Genomic DNA, 21,842 nt, shown 5'->3' on the forward strand with positions numbered 1-21,842 from the left:
TGAGCATCGTTGCTGCTCGGTTTCAGATCTGGTGCAGAGGTGTTTCATTGCAGAGAGCAACTGCTGCCCTTGGCATGGCTGCAGGGTTTGCTGTGCTGCTGAGGGGGCTGCCTGGACCTTGGAGCTGGGCTTGAGGAAAGGCGGCATCAGCCCAGGTCCAGGTGGGGCCTGCCCAGCCTTGGGGATTTGCTGAAACCTTGGAATGCCCTTTGTGTAGCTGGAGAGAGCTTTGTGTGGAGCAGGGTCTTGTCCAGCTCTGGAAAGCAGGGTTTATTGGGAAGGTTTTGTTTACCTTAGACAAAGGCTTCTTCTAACCCAGGGCACTTCAGCTCTAGCTGGGAGAGGTGGCTGTTACAACACTGCTATGGAATTCTCCGTAATTTAAATGGTTTCATTTTCTGTGGGTCCAAAATCAAAATGTGCTGTAGCATGTGCTCCAAGCTATCAGTGTGTATTTTCTTCCTGCATGGGGTCTGTCAGGGTGAGCATGCTTGAGCGCTTGGCTTTCTGTGGCCAGCACCTCTGCTGAGCACAGCTCAATGGGAGCAGCTCCCAACTTAGTGATGGGCTGGCATCCTGCTCAAGCAGGGGCCCAGGGCTCTCCATTTGCTCTGATAGCAGGAGCTCTCTGCTATCAAATTGGCTGCTTGCAGAAAGCTGGGGATACCCAGGCTCACCAAGGTATCATTGTGAGTAACACTGTGTGCCACCATGCCTTCCCATTATCAGCTGGCGGGGGGTTTTCATTTTCTGGCTTAAATTCACCCAAAAGTTCAAGTGAACACAGTGTTTTTAATAGGCTTAAATATTCAGCTCATTTGATTTGATTATTCAGGTGGTGTTGGCCGTGCAGCAGTTGGTTGTGTTGCTGGTGGAATACAGGGCAGGGAAAGAGCTCAGTCCATGCACCCAGACTGCTGCCAGAATCTGATGTTGTCTGTGTTTTTTGAGGCTCAGTGGTGGGTGGCTGTGTCACCCTGTTGGAGCTATGTTTGGCCCATGGTGGGCTGTGATAGTTGGATCATCCATGGAAGCTCCATAGCTGAGGGGTTTTTCTTAATTGTGATGGCACTACTGCAATTAGTAGAAAATTGAATTGAATTTCCTCTGTCTGCACAAAGAATGAGAATGGTCAAGACATTCCTTTATGTAAAAAAAAAAAAGGAAGAAAAATCTGGATGAGTCAAGGTAACATGCTGGTCTGTGACCTGTGGCAAGTACACAGGTCACTTCTGCCATCCCCATTAGCAGGGCAGCAACCCCTGGTGGGCACATGGGGCTTCCCTGGCTGCTGTGATGGCAGCAGCCCTTTGCCAGCTCCGTGGCAGGGGAGGCAGATGAGTTTGCATCATCAGGACACAGCTTGCAGAGGGAGCTGAGTGCTGATTCAGGCCTGGGAGCTGGAAGCGGCTGGCACCGCAGGGCACCACGGAGCCCTGGCAGGAATGCTGTGCTGCCCTGAGACCGGATGAGCTCGTGCCTGCCCTTGGCAGCCTGCCTGCCTTTGCAGCAGGGATGCCCCGAGGCTGTGCAGAGATCCCACTCCAAAGCCTTCAGCACGCAGAGGTGCTGGCAGGCTGTGTGTATCACTGCTGGACCCGTGGGGAGCCCGATGCTGCGAGGCCTTGAGCTGTGTCCTGCTGTCAGTGCCAGTGCTGTGTCCTGCTGTCCTGGTGCAGATGTGCCCCAGGTCACTGCAGGAAGCAGGACACGAGTGCACATGATTTTGTGTGAAAAGCTGACCCGAGTGTGAAATGTCGAAGGAGAAGTGTGGCTCGTGTATGCTCAGATAAATTGCAGGGCTGCAGCCAGCAAGGCTGCTTAAAGACAGAGCAGCAAATGGTCTTCAGCCCTGGAAATCCCTGATAAAACTGGTGGGAAGCTTTGCCTTTCCCTTCCTAGGCTTCTGCGCCAGGCCATGCTTCAGCAGGATGTTACCAACTCATCCCAATGTATGGCCGCTCCAGAATCCCTTCTGTTTTCCCCATTTGAAACAAATGACTTGAGATAATGGTAGTCTTAAAACTGTAATTTACTTTTTGTGAAGAGGGAATTACAGGGAGCGCAGAGTCTTTTTGGGAAAAAAATGACAAAAGGCTTGTGTAATGAATTTGATGTGAGAGGAAACACTGGCTGTCTTTCTGCCTCGTTGCTTTTTGGTGTGTGTCTGCATTTGCTGGTTTTGGCTGGGGTAGGGTTAATTTTCTTCTCAGTATTTGGTATGGGGCAGTGTTTTGGATTTGTGCTGAGCACAGTGATGATAATATAGGGATGTTTTTGTTACTGCTGAGCAGGGTTTACACAGAGCCAAGGCCTTTTCTGCTTTTCCTGCTGCCACGCTGGTGAGGAGACTGGTGTGCATGGGAGGCTGGGAGGAGACACAGCCAGGACAGGTGACCCAAACTGAGCACAGGGATATTCCAGACCCTGGGACATCATGGATCAGAGTGTGAAGTTGGAGGAGGAGGTGGGGGGACATTTGGAGTGATGTTGTTCATCTCCCCAAGTCACTGATAAGTGGGGATAGGGCCCTGCTGTCCTGGAGATGGCTGAACACCTGCCCAACCACGGGAAGCAGTGAATGAATTCCTTGTTTTGCTTTGCTTGCATGCATGGCTTTTGCTTTCCCTATGAAACTGTCTTTATCCCAGTCCATGAGTTTTCCACCTTTGACCCTTGTGCTTCTCTGATTCTCACCCTGGTCCTGCTGCTGGGGGAGTGAGTGAGTGAGTGAGTGAGTGAGTGAGTGAGTGAGTGAGTGAGTGAGTGAGTGAGTGAGTGAGTGAGTGAGTGAGTGAGTGAGTGAGTGAGTGAGGGAGTGAGGGAGTGAGGGAGTGAGGGAGTAGGGAGTGAGTGAGGGAGTGAGGGAGTGAGGGAGTGAGTGAGTGAGTGAGTGAGTGAGTGAGTGAGTGAGTGAGGCTGCTGGCTGGGCTGAAACCACGACAGTGGGCTTGGGAAGTTCCCTGTCAGTTTGTTATTAAATCCTTCCTGGGAAGGCAGAGAAACTAGCAAAGTGTGTGGTGTGTGAGAGGGCATTTAAACAGAGGGGAAGGCAGGGCTTATGCAGTGTCACTGCCACAGGAGCAGGAGCTGCAGAGCCCCATCCTGCCCCTGCACAGCTCCTGCAGATCTCCTGCATCCTGCTCAGGAATGGACACCACTGCAGGGGTTTGGTGTGGTGCTGGGGGAAGTGTTAAGGCTCAGCATATAATGCCTGACCCAAGGGCTGTGTTTTGAGGCTGGGTGGGGGGCAATAGTGCTTCTTGGGGCCTGGGGGATGCTGAGCTCTTCCCCTGGAGAAGGAGTACATAAGAAGGGCAGCTCATTGCATACGAGGATGGGCCATGCATATATATATGCATACTTTGACGTGGCTGTTTGCAGTTTGGCTAAGAAACTGCAAGAAGCAGAGGTGGAGGTGTCTGGTTATGTTCTAGTTTGACTCTTTGGATTAACTGTGAGTGATTTTCAGAATGCTGATTTAAATAGAGCACCTGAAGAGACACTAAGTTGCCCTGTGGCACTCTCACAGACTTCCCCAAACCTTAGCAAGAAATGCTTGTGAAACCAAAAGTGTGTTTGTGGCACCACATGTTCCTGTATTTGGCATTAGTGGCCAATTTTTTTGTGAATTGAATAAATAATGTTAAAAAAAAGTTAATGAGGCATTTAATTAATTAACAGTGTAGAGTTTTATGGTCTTTACGGTTACATTTTGTGGTTAATGACATTCTTCTTATAGCCTCTGAACACAGAATTGCCTGACAAAATTAGCTTTTTTGTCCAGTAGTAGGTATTCCACCCTAGGACGAGTCCTTCATTTTTACAAAAATAGATGAAACATCTTTTATTTTGAGTTGCAAAGTCTATTTTAAATGGTAACTGCATGCTAAAAGTGGCACTGAATACAGCAGCTGCTTCTGCTACCTATATCCATCTGCTAATTTGCCTGGCAGGGTGGTCTGCTTTGAAGGAAAATTCATACCTCCAGAGTACAATTTTGCACAGCCCTTTCTTATGGGCTTGAGCATGTGCAGGGTAAAGAGGATCTGTTCTGAAGTGATTTTTGGCCCTTGGGCTGATTAGCAGGAGCGTTCAGAGCCCCTGTTTGGTGAGAGGTGGGACTGTGGGGGTCCTGTGGGTGCACTGGGGTGGGTGGGTGGGTGGGTGCATCCCCCGTGGCATTGGAGGGGATGCTCTGGAGCCTGGGACAGGCAGCTCATTAGCTCTCAGCTCTAGCCTGGCTGGAGGGCCTGCTAAAAGAGCAGCTTCATGCTGTATCCTGGATACCAGCTCTCGAGTCAGGTGTACCCAGAGCACAGATTATTGCGGGCTTTCTGGTTTATTTTGAAACGGGAGGAATAAATGCGCTGCGCCCGACGTCGTTTTATTCTCCTGCTTTGGCTAAACAAGCACTCGCCCCCTCCGTGCCGTTTCTGGCTTTGCATGGATGTCACTCAAATGTAAAATTAATGGTTTACCACTAATCTGGGAACGTGGGGGCTATTTTATGCATTGAACATCTCTTAGAAATGTGTTTTGTTTTGTTTTGCCTTCTTTTGCATCCGGCACGAGTCGAGGAAGACTCGCACCATCCCAAATTTTCGGTTGAGTGATGGAGCAGTCATTGTTCCAAGGCTGCAGGGCAGTGCAGAGCTGAGCCTGGCCCAGGCTCTGGAGCGTGTGGATTTGACTGCAAGATGAATTGTGTTAAATTCACACGGCTTCCTGCGGCGCCGGGCTCCTTATTGGAACCCGGCGCCTGCCTTTACTTCTGCATGCAGAAAACCGGGGTGGGTGAAAATGGGATTTCCCCAGTCTCGATAGAGCCAGGCTGGTTTTTGTTTGCTGATAGCAAACCATCCTTTGTGTGTCTTAAATGTGTTTTGTTTCGGGTCATGCACTTTTTCTTTTAAAATCAAACTGACGTTGGCTGTGCTGCTGTTGCACTTGCAGAATTTTCTGTTAAGAAAATGCAGATGTAAGAGTAACAACCTTCCCACTAGATTTACATGTAGAAGTTCTCAGAAGTGGAACACTATGAGTTTTGTCTGTGAAATTTTTGTGTTCTCCCTCTGTGACAGTTCCTGATGTTGGGGGTTACAGGGTCCTGCAAGGCATGGAGCTCTCAGTGTCACTTTGCCCAAATTAGTCTGCTCAGGGAAGTCTCTGCTGTGTCTCCTGAACAGACAGGACTGTCAACAGCTCCCCCTTTCATTTTCCTTTTGACTGACCCATCTCATAGAGGGTAACTTAGCAAATCATAGGGGTTTTGTCTTTACCCTCTTTTCCTTCAAGCAGAGAAATCCGCGCGCTTACCCAGCAAGAAATAACTCAGTGTTCGTCCGTTTTCCTTGCTGTTTGCAGGAAGTGGTTCTGTATTGTTTGGAAAGCAAGGCGTGTGACGTGAACCACCGTGACAACGCGGGTTACTGTGCCCTGCACGAGGCCTGTGCCCGGGGCTGGCTGAGCATCGTGCGGCACCTCCTCGAGTACGGCGCGGACGTCAACTGCAGCGCCCAGGATGGAACCAGGTGAGCAGCACCCCCTCGTCTCTCTGTGCCTCCCTTCCCTCTGAGCCTCTCCTTTATGCTCCCCTTGTGCTGCCTCCCCACCCAGGCAGGTCACACAGCCTTGCTGCTGGTCCTTGGGCAGGGCCGTGCGGGGCTCTGTGGCCTCCTGTGCTCTCTGGTTCATAAAGCGGCGGGGACACGCTTCTGTTGCGGCTCCAGTTCGGGGTAATTTCTTTTCGATTCTGGGAATTTTAATAAGTTGTGCTTTGGTTGGTTGTTGTTAGTCGGTGGAATTGCCAGCTGCAGGGCAGGAAGGAGTGATACTTGAGCTGCAGCCCTGCTCATGTGCCCTGCAGGTCCTTTGAGCTGTGCCAAAAGAGTGGAGTTAGCCTTGTTAGCAGGGTTACTTTGGAGAGCACTTCAGGCTTTTGTGGCCATCGGGTGTGCGAGTCCTGTATGTGCTGTATAAAAATGTTGTTTGCTGAACTGTTAAACTATCTGCTCATTTGATATTTTGGATTTACGGTTTCTTTTTTTTTTTTTCTTCTTTTTTTTAATCCCGAATTAGCCTTTTTTTAGTTTCCTTCACAGAATAGTAGGGGTGCTTAGTTCCTGTGCTGGCAGAATAGATAGTGAGCTTTTCTTTTTAGCTTTGTGGAGAAAAAAAATGCTGCTCTGGACCTTTTTTTAAGCTTCTTGTGTATCTCCTAAAGCACCTCTTTGACCACCTCTGCGAGGCTGACCTTGGGGTAACTTGTCCTGAGCGTATGCAGAGCTGTTATTCAGTCTGTGCATTTTGGGGACAGGTCTTTGTATTCTGCGAATCTCCTGCAGCTTGTTATCTTAAATGGTTTATCGCCTTCCCTATCACCATCCAAATAGCCAGGGAGGTAAAATTAGCGTAACTAAGAGCCTGCTTCTTTTGTTTTTAAGCTCTTTATTTATTAACTTGGGGAGGGAGGAGTCAGGAAAACAAAAAGAGGTCTGGTTAGGATGGTCCATTAAAAGTTCATGATGGTCCATTGTTCCCGGCCCATCACCAGCCCATCACAGCCCAAAGGAAAGCTTTTTGGAGAAACATTAAAACCCCGACTGGATTGTCAGATTCCTCCTCTGTCGCCCACGTCTTTGTAAAGAGTTCTGAGCTCTCCAGGCTGACAAACAGCCTCGCATTTTCTGCTGCCTTTAGCTTTAATATGTGACCTGTGCAACAGCGGTGAATTACCTCAAAAAGAACCCTAAATTATTTTTGTCTCACTCGCTGGAATAACCTATATAGAAAATTATCCCTGGGAAGCGTCTGAGCAGTCTTAATCACCCGCCAGTTCCGAGCCCACCTTTGATTTCTAGTCACAGATGGAGCTGATTTTCAAGAAAGAAACTTGGCCAGTGTACCCTGAAAAGTTGTTCTTGGGAAAATGGATTTTAGAAATGAACATAATGACGATCTGATCATAGATGGTAATGTCAGAACTCAGCGTGCTGTTGCCTCTCTTTTCTGAGGGCAAGACTTACTTTTCATTTGGAAAGCTGCCCAGTAGACAGCAAGAATCCAGAACACAGCTAATACACAGAGGAAAGATGGTCTGAGTTGGGCAGGACAGAGAGCAGAAGTTTGTGTAAGGAACTTTGGATTTGTGTAATGCACTGCCTTTTGGCAGGGTCAGACTTCTCTGTCTCTGTGGAGTAAGTTAGGACGTTCGTAAGACAAGTCCCATTTCTCTCTTGAAGGTTTTTCTCCTTTAACTTTTAGGAGGAAAGATGTGTCAGTCTTCCTCTGGTGTGTTGCTTTTAAAATTAAAATCCAGAACATGTTCAACCCTTAGAAATAACAACAAAACCCCCTCCAAAACAAACCCAAAAAGCGCACCATCTGAGACTTGTCCTTCTCCCCTGCTTTTTTAACGACTCTGAATTGGCTTTTTATTTTCCCCTCTGCCACCTCACTTATCCAGAGGTACTTTTGGTAGTGCTGTGGATGCTCTCAAGCCTGCAGCCGGTGGCAGTGGATGTGTGTGGTACTGTTCAGTCTGTTTTAATGCAAAGCAGCACGGAGGAGTGATGTAACTGCAATGGATGGATGCAGCTGCGTGTGCTGTGCGAGCACAGCTGTGCTGGGGAGGCAGCCTGGGGGGTCACCTGGAACCCTGGGCTCTGCTCCTTGCTGCCTCTACCATCGGCTTTTTGGAGGACATTCTGAAAAGTTGTGGCTGGTGAGGGTATGGCTTTGGTCTGTGCAGGGTGTCGGTGTGAACGTGAAGGAGGCAGGAAAGTTCTGCGAATGTGAAGGATGCAGGAAAGTTCTGCGAATGTGAAGGATGCAGGAAAGTTCTGTGAAGTCTGTGCCTCTCTCAAATGCTGCGGGTGCTCTGATCATGGTGCTGGCTCTGTGTGTGTGTTTTGGGATGAGGCAGGCGTCCAGCCTCTGCTTCCTGGTGGTATCAGACATCTCGGTGAAGCCAGAAACAAACAAAATGCCAGTCTGGTGTAGGGGCAGCGAGGAGATGATGTCTGGGAATGGTGCAGTCCTCCTCTTCATTCACCCCAGCTCGGCACAGGATGTCCCTCTCTGCCCTATTCACAGCACATCTGGCCGGGCTAAATGTGGTAGGTCTTGGATGTTTTTCCCCTTAAACTCTATGCTGATGGACCACATGCAGTGCCTGCAGACCCTGAATACACAAGCACTCTGCTGCTCAATTAGTGCCTAATCAAAGATTATTGTAGAATCCGGAGATCTTTAAGACCTGTCTCCGAGGTGCTGCAGTCACTAAGGGCTCTTAATCGTCTTACCTATAAATAATAATAGACCGTGCTTAAGAGGTGAGAGCTTCCCTTTCCCGACAGGACCCGGGTAAGTGCAGTAGCTCCGCTAGGGGTGTTGGGACTGACATTAGCAAGGCTGTTTGCCGCCTGTATTTGGCCTTATCTCGCCGTTCTCCTCCTCTTACCCCTCTGCAGCATGCCCTAGCTGAACCCTTGCCATTACGGCAACAAAGCCACGTGCCAAAAATACAGACATCCCCTGCCTGTTAGCGAGGGCTCCGCGTTGCTTCGGAGTTCTCTGGCGAGATCCTCTCTCTGCAGCCAGTTTCGCTGTATCCTTCCCGCTGGCAGCTGATGAGCTCAGCCTATTTTTATTTTTTTTCCCTGCGAGGACCATGCCAAGATGGCTCTCTTCCTGTGTCCTTTCAGCTGGTCTTGGCACAGCCATACCTTCCAGCAGCTAATTGCGTTCAAGGAGAGGCAGCCCAGCCTGCCCTCCTGCCACTCCTGCCCTGCCCCTTCCGTGGGGCAGCCTTGCCTTGCGTAACAGAGCGGCTGGGAATGCAAACAGAACGCCAAAATATGGCACCGCTCCCTCTCACTGCAGTGGGGAGAGCTCTGGTGGTGCCTGAGAGGCTGAGAGCAAACCCTGACTGGTCTAAATAGTTTATAATTTTGGTGGTGGAATGATAAACCCTCCAGTGAATTGTTTTCCTAACTCTAGTGGAAGTAAAAATAGTAGGAAGGATTCGGCGGTACACAAGAGAGGGTTTGAGATGTGTGTCTTTTGTAGGATATTGCAGCTCTCGAATGTCCTCAGCTCCTTCTGGGGCCTTTTGAAGGGTTTGTTTTAGAAACGAGCTGTGCTACGTTAACTGTACCATTAGGGATAGAGAGTGTTTATTTCCACGATGCTCAGGGTGGAAGAGATTGTATGGCAGAGCAGCCCAGGAGAGGACTCCCAGGGATCTTCTTTTATTTTCACATCTGAAAAAGTTGCCTATTCCAGTAGTTGCTTTTGCATCCTACAAAGAGGATGGTTAAACTCTGCCAAGACTGAAGAATACTCCCTCCTCTGCTGGCTCTGCTGGGAGAAGCAAACAAATAGCTGTGCCTTTGCATGGTCTCGCTCGTCAGCTTGCCAAGAAGCTGTTCTAGCCAGTGAAAGAGTCTGTCGGTGCTCTGTTTTGGCCTTTTCTCCCTTAACTTATCTATGGGGAATCTCCTTCCCCGCCCACCCCCCCTCCATCCCTGCCAGTGTTTTCTTTGCTTCCTTCTATTTATTGTTCTTCCTCCTTCCACGCTGCCTTACTACGCCTTTCCTTCCCCGTGCCTCTATAAATTCCCTCTCATGCCCAGGCAGCCTCCCTGTGTACTCTGGGATGACGAATCTGGTTCTGCCTGCCCCTCTGTCTGCAGCCCCACGTTGGGCTTGGTGACCTGCAAGGAGGCAGAAGGAGGCTCCATCACAGGGTTACAGCCCATGTGCTGCAGTTTTGCCTTCCTGGGGAATGCCCAGGCACCCTTTAATAAACTCGTCTGAGTGTCGTTAAATCAATTGGAACACTGGGCGGTGATTTAGATGCTGTTTTTAATAAGTTAAGGGATCATCTTGAATTCATTACTGCTTCAAAAGCCACTTAGGTAAGTCAGTTTAAAAGAAAACCCCAAACGCAAACAAGAAAACCCGCAAACCAATAATCCCACAACACTCCTCAACCCCGTCCCCAAAACCAGAAAATCGTAATTCTGAAATAAAATTTAAAATGAGTTCAGAATTAAAGACTCGAGCGAAGCGAGGGAGTGGGGGAGAAAGAGCGTTGCCAGCACTTGGCAGCAGCCTCTGATCTGCTCCTGGTGCCTGGTGCCAGACTTTCAGCCAGGGATGCTTCATGCCCAGGGGGGGACAGGAGGGTTTGCAGCAGGGCTGACCTTTCCTGCTGTAGATGCTCAGAGTGCCGTGACCCAGCAGCTCAGGCCTCAGATGCTCGCTGACAGCAAGAAACACTCGATACTTCTGCAGCCCCCGTGTCGGCACCTCTGTTATTTGTTGCCTCCTGCTTGGTGTCACCTGGGATGTGACACTGTGATGTAGCACTGACCAGATCCTGGATGTGATGCTTCCCTGTGGGGAAGCGCTGAGTCAGTAGGTGGAGGTGGGAGGGTGAGACTTGCAGGGGAATCCTGGGAATGTCGGCTCCTCCAACACTGTCTGTCTCAAAGGCAGCAGTGTCAGTGTTATTTTAGAGGCATTCCCTCGGAAACTGATAAAGGATATCCTGATGCTTTGCAGTGATCCTCATGGACCTCTCTGGTCTCAAAATGTGAAGGTGGCTTTCCAAAGAGCGGGGTGTTGGGCTTTGAAGGTATCCACGTTGTGCTCTCTGCTGCCAAGGCTCTGAGGATTGCCGCAAGCTGGGCTGAGGACTGTGCTCAGCAGCTCGAGGACCACCTGCTTCTTCTCTCTGTTGGTGGCATGGGGTGTATGGGAGGCAGGCAGCATGGGATAAGCCCTCTTTCCATAGGGAACAAACCACCAAGTCCCCAGGTGCACCTCCTCAAGTCAGTATATTGTGCGTGTGTCAAAACTGATACGACATGCAGCTTTCCAGCAAGATGGATGCAAGCAAGAACCCTTCATGTATAGCAGATGTTAGTCACCCTAAATCACTATGGAAAGTACTTGGAGTAAATACATCTGCAACATCTTTTTGAGACTTACCAGAGTCACCCTCCTCCCTCTCCCACCAGCAGTGCCGTTTGGTAGATGGGAAGACAGTGGTGTGCCATCCTCTTCTGACTGATCTGATCCCCCCTTCCTCTGTCCTGAGCTTTCGTGTGTGCCAGGTCATGCCAAAGCAGTGGTGACCTTGAGGGGACATTGCCCTGAGAGGCAGGAGTGGTGGGATGTGACCTCCTGGCAGGAGGGAGTTGAGCCCTGGTTGTCAGCCGAGTGCTGCTTGGCAGATCCGGAGAGGGAGCAGAGAGGTTCACTTGGCAGTGCTTCCAAGTGACTTCCCCTGGTAACATCACTGTGAAAGCTTTCCAGGAAGGCAGTGTGTGATCCTGGTGAAAGTCCTTCCTTGCCTTTTCATACAAGCTCCCTTGACAGCCTTGTTGGGGGCAGCAGTGTTGACAGTGCAAAGGAGGAATGTTGTGCTGAGTTGGGCTGCCATGATCGCTGCCCATGCATTGGGCTCTGCTTTTAGTTCCCTGCTCTTGCTGTCTAAGGAAAAGATGGGATTTTAGCACATCTTCATTAGTCTGAAGGGTAATATGTTCTACTTCCAGACAACTCCCCGTTATGTATAATCAATTTTAAAGGCAGAAGTTAATGCGATTTATAATTAGCGATAAGGAATTCTAAACCTGGAATTGCAGGCCTGTGTATTAATGAATAATCCTTCTGAAGGCTCACAAAATCTATGTCGAGCTTGTATGGATTGCTCACGCCGCATGAAATGCTTTAATTTCTGGGTGGACTACAACTTAAAATAACATGTTTTTCTATTCTCTGATTAGAAGGGTTGAATTGTGCTGCAGATGTATTTACAAGTACTGTTTAAAGAGGATGTTCTGCACGGAAGTTTAATTCCTAGCAAATTTTCATAACTTATTTCTGTGTACATAATTTAGGAGCTTCGGGTAACTGATTTCCCTGCTTGCCCAGAGGCAGGCTGAATGAGCCTTGCTCCACAACACGCTGTTATGTGGCAGAGATTTGGAACGCTAGAGTGACTTGCAGCAAAATGATGTTTGTGAGGCTTCACACAAACTCCTGCTTTCTGTTACAGCAGTGTAATTATTTTACTGTCCCTCGAAAATGTGTGCAGCAAGGAGTAGACGTAACAGAAATATGTGCCCTGAGCAGTCTGACTGAAGACAAGAGGGGAGGGGGATGATGTGCAAGTAAAACCGCCAGCAAGATGATTGGCAGCTGTATTAATAGTGTTACTTTCTATAAATAGCTTTGATCTACAGTCAGAAGTTTCTTGTCAAAAATATTTGCATAAAACTGTTGAGTCAAGATGTAACTCTGTGGTTTTTATTTTATTGCACACCAGACCAATCCACGACGCGGTGGAAAACGACCACTTGGAAATTGTCCGCCTGTTGCTGTCCTATGGTGCTGATCCAACACTTGCAACCTACTCTGGGAGGACCATCGTGAAAATGACCCACAGTGAGCTCATGGAGACCTTCCTCACAGGTCTGTGCCCACCCTGCTTGGGGCTTTCTGGTCCTTGGGGCTTGTTCTCTGTCCCCCAAATCCCTCCTGCCTGGCAGGGGTGGCTTCATGCCAAGGGGATGTGGGCTGGGCTGAGCTCCCTCCCTTGCCTGCAAAAACCCAGAGGTTGCAGGTGGGAAGCATAGCCATGCTTGGGGGCTCCTTCTGATTGAAACTCTTAATAAGTCATAGGGATTATTGCACTGTCAGATTTGATAGGTGGGTAGGAGGTCAGCGGGCTGTTTTGGTGCCTTCAGTTTTCTGCTTGAAATGAAAATAAGAAACTTGGCAATTCACATAGCTGTTTGTTATACTTGCGTTTTCCCATGGTCTTAGACTATTTTTGGTTTTGCCAGTTCTGCCTTGTTTTATACCTGAAATACTGTAAAAATACATTAAAGGCTTTAAACATATCCATGTTATAACATGGCTTTAGGGTTCTTTTTCCTCTTAGTTTTGGATGAAGACACTTGCATTCCCTAATAACTTACCTCTGGGCATGTTTGCAGTGCTCATAGTCCATGAGTTTAAGTACTCATCTGTTTACCTCTTTAATTGGTGCAGTACAGAAGGCACACAAGTGTTTCAGGACTCCAGTAAAGTCCAGTATCTTTGGCTTCCTAGCATCCTGACTCCCAGTATCTTTTCAGCAATTCAGCTTGTAAATCTCCCAGATTATATCTGTAGAAAAGAACTACATCTTCTGAACATACCTGTGTAGAAAAACCTTTTTCATCTGTTTATTTGGGGCCACAGTTTCACCCTCAAGTTGGTGTCCAGAATAATTGTGAAGGCCAATAAATGTGGCACACCCTATCTCCACAAAAATAAGATACTGCCCTCAGTATCTGAAGCTTAATGTTGGGTGTGTCCCTGTTAGACCTTAGGTGATTATTTGATGTGGTGGGTCATTATTTGATGTGGGGGCATGGTGTTTATATGCTGTTGTTTGCAGCATGTGTGCCAGGGGTATGGTGTGGGATTATTTGATGGAAGGTGCTGAGGCTCTGTGACGTGCAGTCTCCTGACTTGCCAGCTTTTTGTTCTCATCAGTATGTTTTTGTTGTTGTTTTTTCCTCTCCAGAGTATTTAACTGACCTGCAAGGTCGAAGTGTGGATGACCCTGGTTTGTACTGGGATTTCTATGGCAGCTCTGTGTGCGGTGAGCAAATGTTGCCCTTTATTTCTTTCTATGCAGAGACTTTAAAAACACGGGGCACGTGGGGGTGGGGGCTGTTTTGTTCTTGTGGTGGAGGAAGCTGGGAAGGAAGCAAACTGATTTTGTTTACAGATCACGTTATTGGGGGGAAAAAAGCAAGACCTGCAACAGTCTTTTCATTGCTGACTTAGCACCTTTATTCAATTTTATTTAGATCCAAAAGATGAATCTGGATTTGATGTCTTGGCAAATCCTCCTGGCCCAGGTGATGAAGATGAAGATGGCTTCAGTGATGTGTTTGAATTTGAATTTTTGGATGAGCCTCCCTTACCGTGTTACAACATCCAAGTGTGTCTCTCTCAGGGGTAAGAACAAATTCAGATTTTGGGGTAAAAACAGCTGGGATGATCTGCTTGGGCTGGTGGCAGTTTGTCTCGGTGGGGAAAAGTGTTTGTGTTTATGTAACATAAATGAGAGATCAATACTGTAACTGCTGGTGGTTTTTAGGAAATAACTAAGAGGAGGTGGAAGAGGAAAAGGCTGGTTTGTCAGGGCTGAGTTTTTACTGCCATATTCCGGAGCAGGACAAGTGATGTTTGAGCACAGAGTCCTTTCCTCATCCCAGACAGGCATCTTGTTTATAACTTCCCAAAATAGAAGTGCTTCTAGCACTTAAATTTGGGTATGATGTTTGTACAGTGTTAATTTTATTCCATGGGTTTTTCTGTTCTGGGGCTGAGTGGACATGCTTTTGTGCATGACAAAATGACACCATTACTGCTTTTCTAGACTTTGTAGCAAAACTGGTTTAGAGCTCTGAATTGGAACAAACAAATGAGTATCTTAGGGAAGATCCTGTGATACTTACTAATAAGCAAAGACCTGGAAAGTTGTATTATCTATTATATGCAAGATATAAATTAGATTTGTTAGTGGCTGTTGTTGGCCATTTGCACCAATTTTGATGACAGCTAGTTTTAAATATTGGTCATGCAGGGGTGTGGGTTTTAGTATGTTTTTGTTACATGGGTGATGGATCTAACTTAATTCCCTGAAGTGGACAAGTACAAAGATTGAATTTTAAAACCGTGTTGTTTATCTGACAAAAAACCAACTTACTGTTGACTTCTATGTAAGCCTCTCTGGAAGTCAGGGGTGCTGAATTTTGTGGTTGTAACTATAAGCCATCTCCTATTTGTGAAATGAAAGTTGAGTTCAGGCAGGCTAACCTTTCGGTGTCTGAGTTGGGGTGGCTGCTGGCACACATGGGCACTGAGGAGCCCAGGTTTTATAGGTCCCAGTGCCCCTGCATCCTAGATCTTCCCTTCCCAAAGCTGCAGGCAGCAGTACTCTGAATAAACAGATACACACCTGCTCATCTGTTATTTTCGACCCCTGGGCAACAACCTTGCTTTCAGAGGGATTGTTTGTGGGTGTGGGATCGGGGAGGGTTTGTCACACTGCGATGTGAGGAAGAGTCAGGAATCCTGAGACCTGATGTCAGTTATTGGAGCCTTTCTCCTGTGCTTCCACAGACCACGGAACTGGCTTCTGCTCTCGGACGTGGTGAAGAGGCTAAAGATGTCCTCGCGCATCTTCCGCTGCAACTTCCCCAACCTGGAGGTCGTCACCATCACAGAGGCAGAGTTTTACAAACAGACTTCCCTCAGCCAGTTGTTCTCTTGTGCTACGGACCTTGAAGCTTTTAACCCAGAGAGCAAAGAGCTCTTGGACTTGGTGGAGTTCACAAGTGAGCTCAAGACTCTGCTGGGCTCCGAGCTCCACTGGCTGCACCCGCACGAGGAGCCTCCCTTCGACATCCTCTGGTGAACCGTCAGGCCCTTTAATGTACAGTGCTCTATACAGCTACTTCTGTATGTATATGTGTTCAAATGAAATTGTTTCTGTAAAGAAAGGACACTATTAAATATGAAAATATCTTTCCTTTATATAAGAGATCTGAATTCCAGTTGGATGGATTTTGGAAGAATTTTTTTTTAACTTCAATCAGTTTTTACAAAAAATTGTTATATAATGTTTCTTTAAATGCACACAGGCTTTGGGATAAGTTTGTTATTACTCTGAACACATTTTTTTTTTAAAGAACACACCCACACACATTGACTTTGTTTCATGCAAAGCACTGATTACACAGAACATACTTTTTCTAGGTGATGTGATCAAAGTCGTGTGGCTTGTTTGGGAGATAGAATTTGGTAAGGCACTTGGTGATATTATTTTCGGTTTTTTGTTTACAGAATTACCTGCTTTGGCCAGGTAAGCACTATTGAATATAATTCAATAGTTTGTAATATAAATTAAACCATATCCATACGCATCAACTAATTGTAAGAACTTTTATATCCTAATTTAAAAGCTGTGAAATTTAGTTTTCACACATCAAACCGGATTGTTTATATATGTTTAAACATTTTATGCTCTTTATTTAAAGAAGACTTTGAACTATTTTTTCTGTACCTTGTAAAATATTGAAAAACTAACATATGTTGAAGTTGCTTGAAACTGTACATAAACTAAATTTTCTGAATTGTGTGTTTATGTTTGAGATCTGTGTTTTAACTTTGTAAGTAAATCTTCTGCCTTTGTATTTATATTTTACAAAAATTTTCTTAAAGGCAATAAAACTGTTGAGAAATGAAGAGGCTAAAGTGACTCCCATTAACTCTGTGCCTGGTTGTGACATGAGCTTCATCTCATTAATGTTCATTAACGGAAGGTGGAGTTTCCAAAGTGGGGCACGGCTGGTAGACGTGCAGGCAAGCAGCTGATGAAATCTGGGGTACACTATATTGGCTTTCTGAATTCCATGTTACAAGAAAACATCAAGTTTGTGCTTTTGGTGGGACAAGGGTTTAGAAATGGTGTTCACAATACTTTCTTCACCATCTTTTTAAGAACTGTGAATAGGTTCCATCATTTCCCCTCCTTTGACATCCTTTTAATTTCAGTTGGCTGAATTCTCTTTTCCACGGAGTCTGCAGAGTGGAAGTTAATAGTATCAGGGGAAATGCTTTAGTTTTAATGTGGAGCATTAAACTTATGAGCACATTTTGGGAGGATTTAAAGGGACAAGGACCAGAATGTCGCTTCTGTGCAGCTCTGGAACTTCTATCTATGATGCTGGGCTTGGGCAGACCTTCTCTGCCTTCCCCTTGTGGAAGGAAATTCTAGCTGTGAACTCAAACTCCTGAGTTGTAATTAGGGGCTGTTATTTTATGACAGCCAATTGCCACTGAGGTGTTTAAACTGCTCTGCTCTTCTGATGGGGGCCAGCATCCCACTCAAAGGGTCTTGAGCAGAGCACCTGCTCACTCTGGGAGAAGCCTCTGGGAAGGAGTTTCTGCATTGTCCTGAAGGCTGAAGGTAAGGGAGAACATTTCTGAAGGTGCCCTGGAGGGGAAGACTCAGAGCTGCTGCCTCTCGTGGTGTGCTGAGTCTTTTGCCAAACATTTGTGCTGTATGGCTTTACAGTGGGGCTGTTCCTGTGGGTTAGGTGGTTTTGTAGCTGAGCCAAGAGGCGAGAGAAGGGTCCAACAGCTGTCTGCTGCTGGATGCTGAAGTCTTATTTCTGCTCAGGACAGGGAATTTTTAGTCCTAACACGTCTGCCAACCTCCTTTCTCCAGACTTGGGGTAAGGAGGAGGAGGATGGTCTCTCCTGCACAGCTTGTATGGGCACGCTGGATTTCCTTTTCAAACAGTCTCCAGCTTTGCAGGGGAGTGAAGCACAGACACCCCTACTCTGCAGTGCCATCTGCTTGCACCCCCTGATTTTCCCAGAAAGAAGGGGGCCAGAAAATGAAAGTCAAGGCACAATACTAAAAGCAATTGTTACAGACACCTTTACCTGATCAGCTGTGTGATCCCAATGCTTGCATGGCTTGAGCTGGGTATAAATCAGTTTGGTGCCACTTCCCGGGGGGTGTGGCGCACACCTCATTTCTCCACGAGCCCCTCACCCCTCACGCACACAAAAGATTGTCACAGCTTCCTCTTTTGGCCAGCTCCTCCTCAAGGAATCCCGAGCACGAGCATCTCTGCTTAGTCAGCTTTCCCTGCCTCCGCCGGGTACAGTCGGGATTTCTCCCTGCTGGCTCCTGCCTGGTGCTCAATACAGTAACAGCCTCATGCTGCTGTAATGTGTGTGTGAGCCTGCCCCAGGCGCCTGTGCTCTAAAAATAGGGCCATGGCAGGGGACACCTGATCCCAGCGCTGTGCCTTGACATAACACAACCCTTTTATACTCTGGGATGTGATTTTTTAAAGGGACATCGCTGTGTGAGGGAGCACAGAGGGTTCAGCGAAGCAGGAGCCTGGCCTGGCTGCCCCTGTGCTGGGTGCTTTGGGAGAGGTTGTCACAGGAGAGGCTGAATGCAGGTGAAATTTTGCAGGAGGCAAGCCCAGGAGAGTTACCTTGGGAGAGGAGAGGTGGCAGTGTGCCAGCAGGGCATGAAGCACTGGCCACACTGGGACTGTGTGGGTCCTGCAGGGCACAGAGCTGGGGCTGGGCGAGCTCCAGCCAGCCCACAGTGGGAGCTGTGTTCAGCACTTCAGCTTCTGATCTCACACTGTTCTCCTTTAAAGCCCTTTCCTGTGCATTGCATCCTGCTTGGGCCAAACATGCTTGCTTCACACTGCTGGCTTTGCTCCAGGTCAATAAAAAAATAAGGAAATGGAAACGCAGCCTTTGGGGATGGTAAAAGCATGCTGATCCTGTTACTTGCCTTCTGCAAGGTGAAAGCGCTGTGTTGATGCTGCTGGGGACAAAGCCAAGGTGTTTCCTTGAATTTCCCCTGCTTACCACTTGGATTTGCCCAGCTGGGAGTCTGTGCTGCCCTGTGGAAGTGTTGGACAACCAGTGGTGCAATAGGGAAAACCCTGTTTCCAGCCAGAGCAGGCAGATGAACCTGGCTTCAAAGAGGTTCCTCTGTCAAACTTTCACTTGTTGCTGGCTGGGAAATCCCAGGGAATACCCAGTTCCAGGCTGGCTGCCTGGCAGGGAGGATAAGGGGGAGCCACAGCACAGGCAGTGCTGGGAGGGCTCCCCTGAGATAAGTTATGCTGCTGAGGACCAAAATATGGAACGTCTCCTTTACTTTCCTGCCTTACCCAAGAGTTCTGCAGAGTGGGGTCAGCCCTGGGGGTTTCCTCTTTGGGTCATTTCTGCCTCCAGCCACTCTCCTCATTTCTTCTGCTTTGCTGCGGTGGCTGAGCTGGAGCCTTGTGCCAGAGACACTGAGGCAGTGAGTGGCAAGCAAGGGTCAGAGGAAGGGGAGATGTGGTGCTCAGGCACATGCCTCAGTGGTGGACCTGTCAGTGCTGGGTTAACATTTGGTCCTGATGATCTCGGAGGTCTTTCCCAACCTTAATGATTCTATGGTTTTAGTTAGCAGGAGCAGGATGGAAATTATTTTAAAAACTACTCCCAGGAGCCAAGCCCACTCCATGAATCAAAAGAGTTTGAAGCTGACTCCTCCCTTCATTTCTGTGCTAAATAATGAAACTATAGAGGAGACCCATCATTTGAGCATTAATGTATCAGGGAGTGGTAAGTGCAGGCAGCTGCCATTCCCAGGCTCTGTGGGGATGCTGGTAAACATTCAGCATCATCACTTTGCACAGGGAAAAGGCACACATTATTGCTTTAAACTTGCACACATCCAAGGTAACTGGAAAAATAGCATTTTGTGTTTTAAAATTTTTTTGCAGAAAAAAAAAATTATTTTTTTTATTTTTATTTCAGTATAAAATAAAAATATTTTATTTTTTACTACCACCTACCAGTGGTGGTAGGAGAGGGCTTGGCGCCACCGCACAAGGGAGAAGAGCTGAATGCCATAATTGTAAAGACACAGATCTTTTCTCAGCGTGCTCATTCACCACTGCATTTCTGCTAGAAGGAGGAGCAGAAGGAGATGACAGGAACCCAAGTTTCACTTGGAGTGGTGGTCAGGGGTAAAAATCTCCAAAGAGATCTGAAGAAGATGATGTTTTAAGCATCCCACCATGATGTCTACCTGCATCAGCCTTGTTAGATCTGCATTTCAGCCTTGCATGGGTTCCCCTGATGGCACAGTGCAGTGTGATGGATCCTCAGGAGCCGCACTGCCTCCTGCCCCTGGGGTGAGGAGATCCATTTCTTGTTTCTGGTTTGCCAGTCCTGAAGAAAACCCCGTCCACGCCATGTGCACATTTTCCTCCAGCAGCCTGACGTGTCTGTAGATGGTTGCTCTCTTGAGCCAGGTAGGAACCACAAATCTGTCACTAAATAGATTTTCCTTTTGTTGTCACATTAATTTGCAACTCATTAATAGTGACAGCAGTGAGGTACTGCATGGATGCAGATTTGCATATTCATGGTTAACTTATTATTAAACAAATAAGATTTCCCTAGCTTAGGGAAAGTACCAGAGTAATGCCACATTGTGCATTATAACAGCCTGAATGTTTTATTTTCTTTTTAATATGTTAATAGATGCAAGGGGCGCTCTTTTTTCAAGTAAATATGCATCTATAAAAATAACGTGTAATTTAAAATATCACAATTGTTTAAATAGTAATCTACTAACAAACCTGCCAATAATTGAGCACAAATACCTATTTAATGTACAAATCAATTAGTCAATTCTAAATGCTGGCTTTGTTGCCTGATGACCGTAACACAGGCAGCACCAGCAAGGCACAGCCAAGCACTCTGCTGGCGAGGTGACCCAGAGGTGGAGAGCTGATCCCATGTTTTATGGTTCGTTACAGCCAAATTGGTTGGTTTTCAGTCGCTTTTGTTTCTTCTCCCCAGAGGAGTGGTGGGAGAGAAAGAAGACTGAGCTGGCTGTGGTGCCCACTGCCACCCTCCCGTCCTGCTGGGCATGGCTGAGGAAAACGTGGCCATCTCAGGGACCTCCCTGCTCGCCCTTTTCTCTGCCAGCAGGCAGCCACCACCTGGATGTACCACCTAGGCACCAGCTTTGGGCCAGCCCTGGTGAGGAGGAGGAGGAGGAGGGCAGAGCTCTGTCCCCAGCATGTCCCCAGCAAACTCCCCTGGCACCGTGGGTTTCCTCCCCTGCGCTGAAGGAACCGTGGTGAAAAGCCCTTGGAATTCAGCAGGCACTCAAAACCTGCAGGTGAGAGGAATGGGAGGTGTGGAATGTGGGGCTGTCCTGCAGGCAGATGTTCTAATTCATTTGCTGGTAACAGAGAAGGTCCTTTGCCTGCAAGGTAGCACAACTTTTTTCTACTGGGCTATTCAAGACTGTCCAGTATGCACAGCACCCCCCTCTTCAGATCCCTACTGCCACATCCATTTTTTCATTCCTTTCTGGCTCTTTTAAAAATTTGCAGGGTAGTGGGCATAATTACATGTGAGGAAACCAGCTGGTTATTGCAGTTCCCCTCAGTCCTGAAGTGAGGTTTCTTCCTGACCTGACTTTCCAGAGTCCTTTGACGGTGTTGCCTAACCACAAAACATGGTTCTTACCCCATCCTGCTGTTCCCTTGTGAGTCACAAGCCAGCCCCTGAACCACTGGGCTGTGCTCCCAGCCTGCCCAGGCTCTGGAGCTCCTGTTTCTGGCTAATTGCAAAGGGTGCACGGCCTGAAGAGACACAGATAAAACCAAGGACGCTGAAATGCAGCCATCAGTCACCCCAAAGACTCCATCTCTGCAGGTGCAGAGCAGGGTGAGGCTGTTTTTAAAACCTGTGTACAGCAAGCTCAGAGTGCCCTTCTCCAACAGGGCATAATTTCATTTTCTGATGTGGGATTTGCTTTTATCTTCATCTCCTGGCTCGGGTCTTTCCTTGGCACAGTGAGGAGTGCCAATGGGACTGCAGCCCGATTTCCACTGCTCTGTGGCTGAGGCTTTTCCACACTCTGAGCATGTAGAGGGTTAGGCAACACATGTGGCAGATGCTCATGATGTCAGAGACAGTGTTTAGTATTTGTAGCTGTCGAAATTTCAAGGAAAAGGCTACCTAATGAAAACCCTTTTCAAATATGCCATGAAACTCCTGTTTAAGCAAAGCCTTCGTGAAGGCAAGTCCTGACAGGCCTCCTGAAATGAAAAGGGCAGATTATTTAACAGCTGATCAACACTAATAACCCTTGGCAAATACAGTATGCAAATTCAGAGCTGGAGCCAGCGTGTGCCAAAGGGACTCTC

General features: G+C 47.6%; 1 protein-coding gene across 8 annotated transcripts in view; it reads left to right on the forward strand.

The window, feature by feature from the left end:
• BCOR (BCL6 corepressor) overlaps positions 1–16,459 on the forward strand; it is an 82,522-nt gene extending 66,063 nt beyond the window's left edge. For 7 of the 8 annotated variants that reach the window (XM_030957719.1, XM_030957806.1, XM_030957652.1 and 4 more), the window contains 5 exons: positions 5,368–5,534; positions 12,344–12,489; positions 13,592–13,669; positions 13,881–14,031; positions 15,202–16,458. In XM_030957719.1, the coding sequence (XP_030813579.1) occupies positions 5,368–5,534; positions 12,344–12,489; positions 13,592–13,669; positions 13,881–14,031; positions 15,202–15,496 (837 nt within the window). In that variant the 3' untranslated portion in view covers positions 15,497–16,458. Of the gene's footprint in view, positions 1–5,367; positions 5,535–12,343; positions 12,490–13,591; positions 13,670–13,880; positions 14,032–15,201 lie in introns of all 8 variants that reach the window. The other variant, XM_030958154.1, reaches the window with a different exon arrangement.
• The last annotated feature ends 5,383 nt before the right edge of the window (positions 16,460–21,842 follow it).

Source organism: Camarhynchus parvulus, chromosome 1 (assembly GCF_901933205.1).
Source record: "Camarhynchus parvulus chromosome 1, STF_HiC, whole genome shotgun sequence".
In the NCBI taxonomy this organism is placed as follows: Eukaryota; Metazoa; Chordata; class Aves; order Passeriformes; family Thraupidae; genus Camarhynchus; species Camarhynchus parvulus.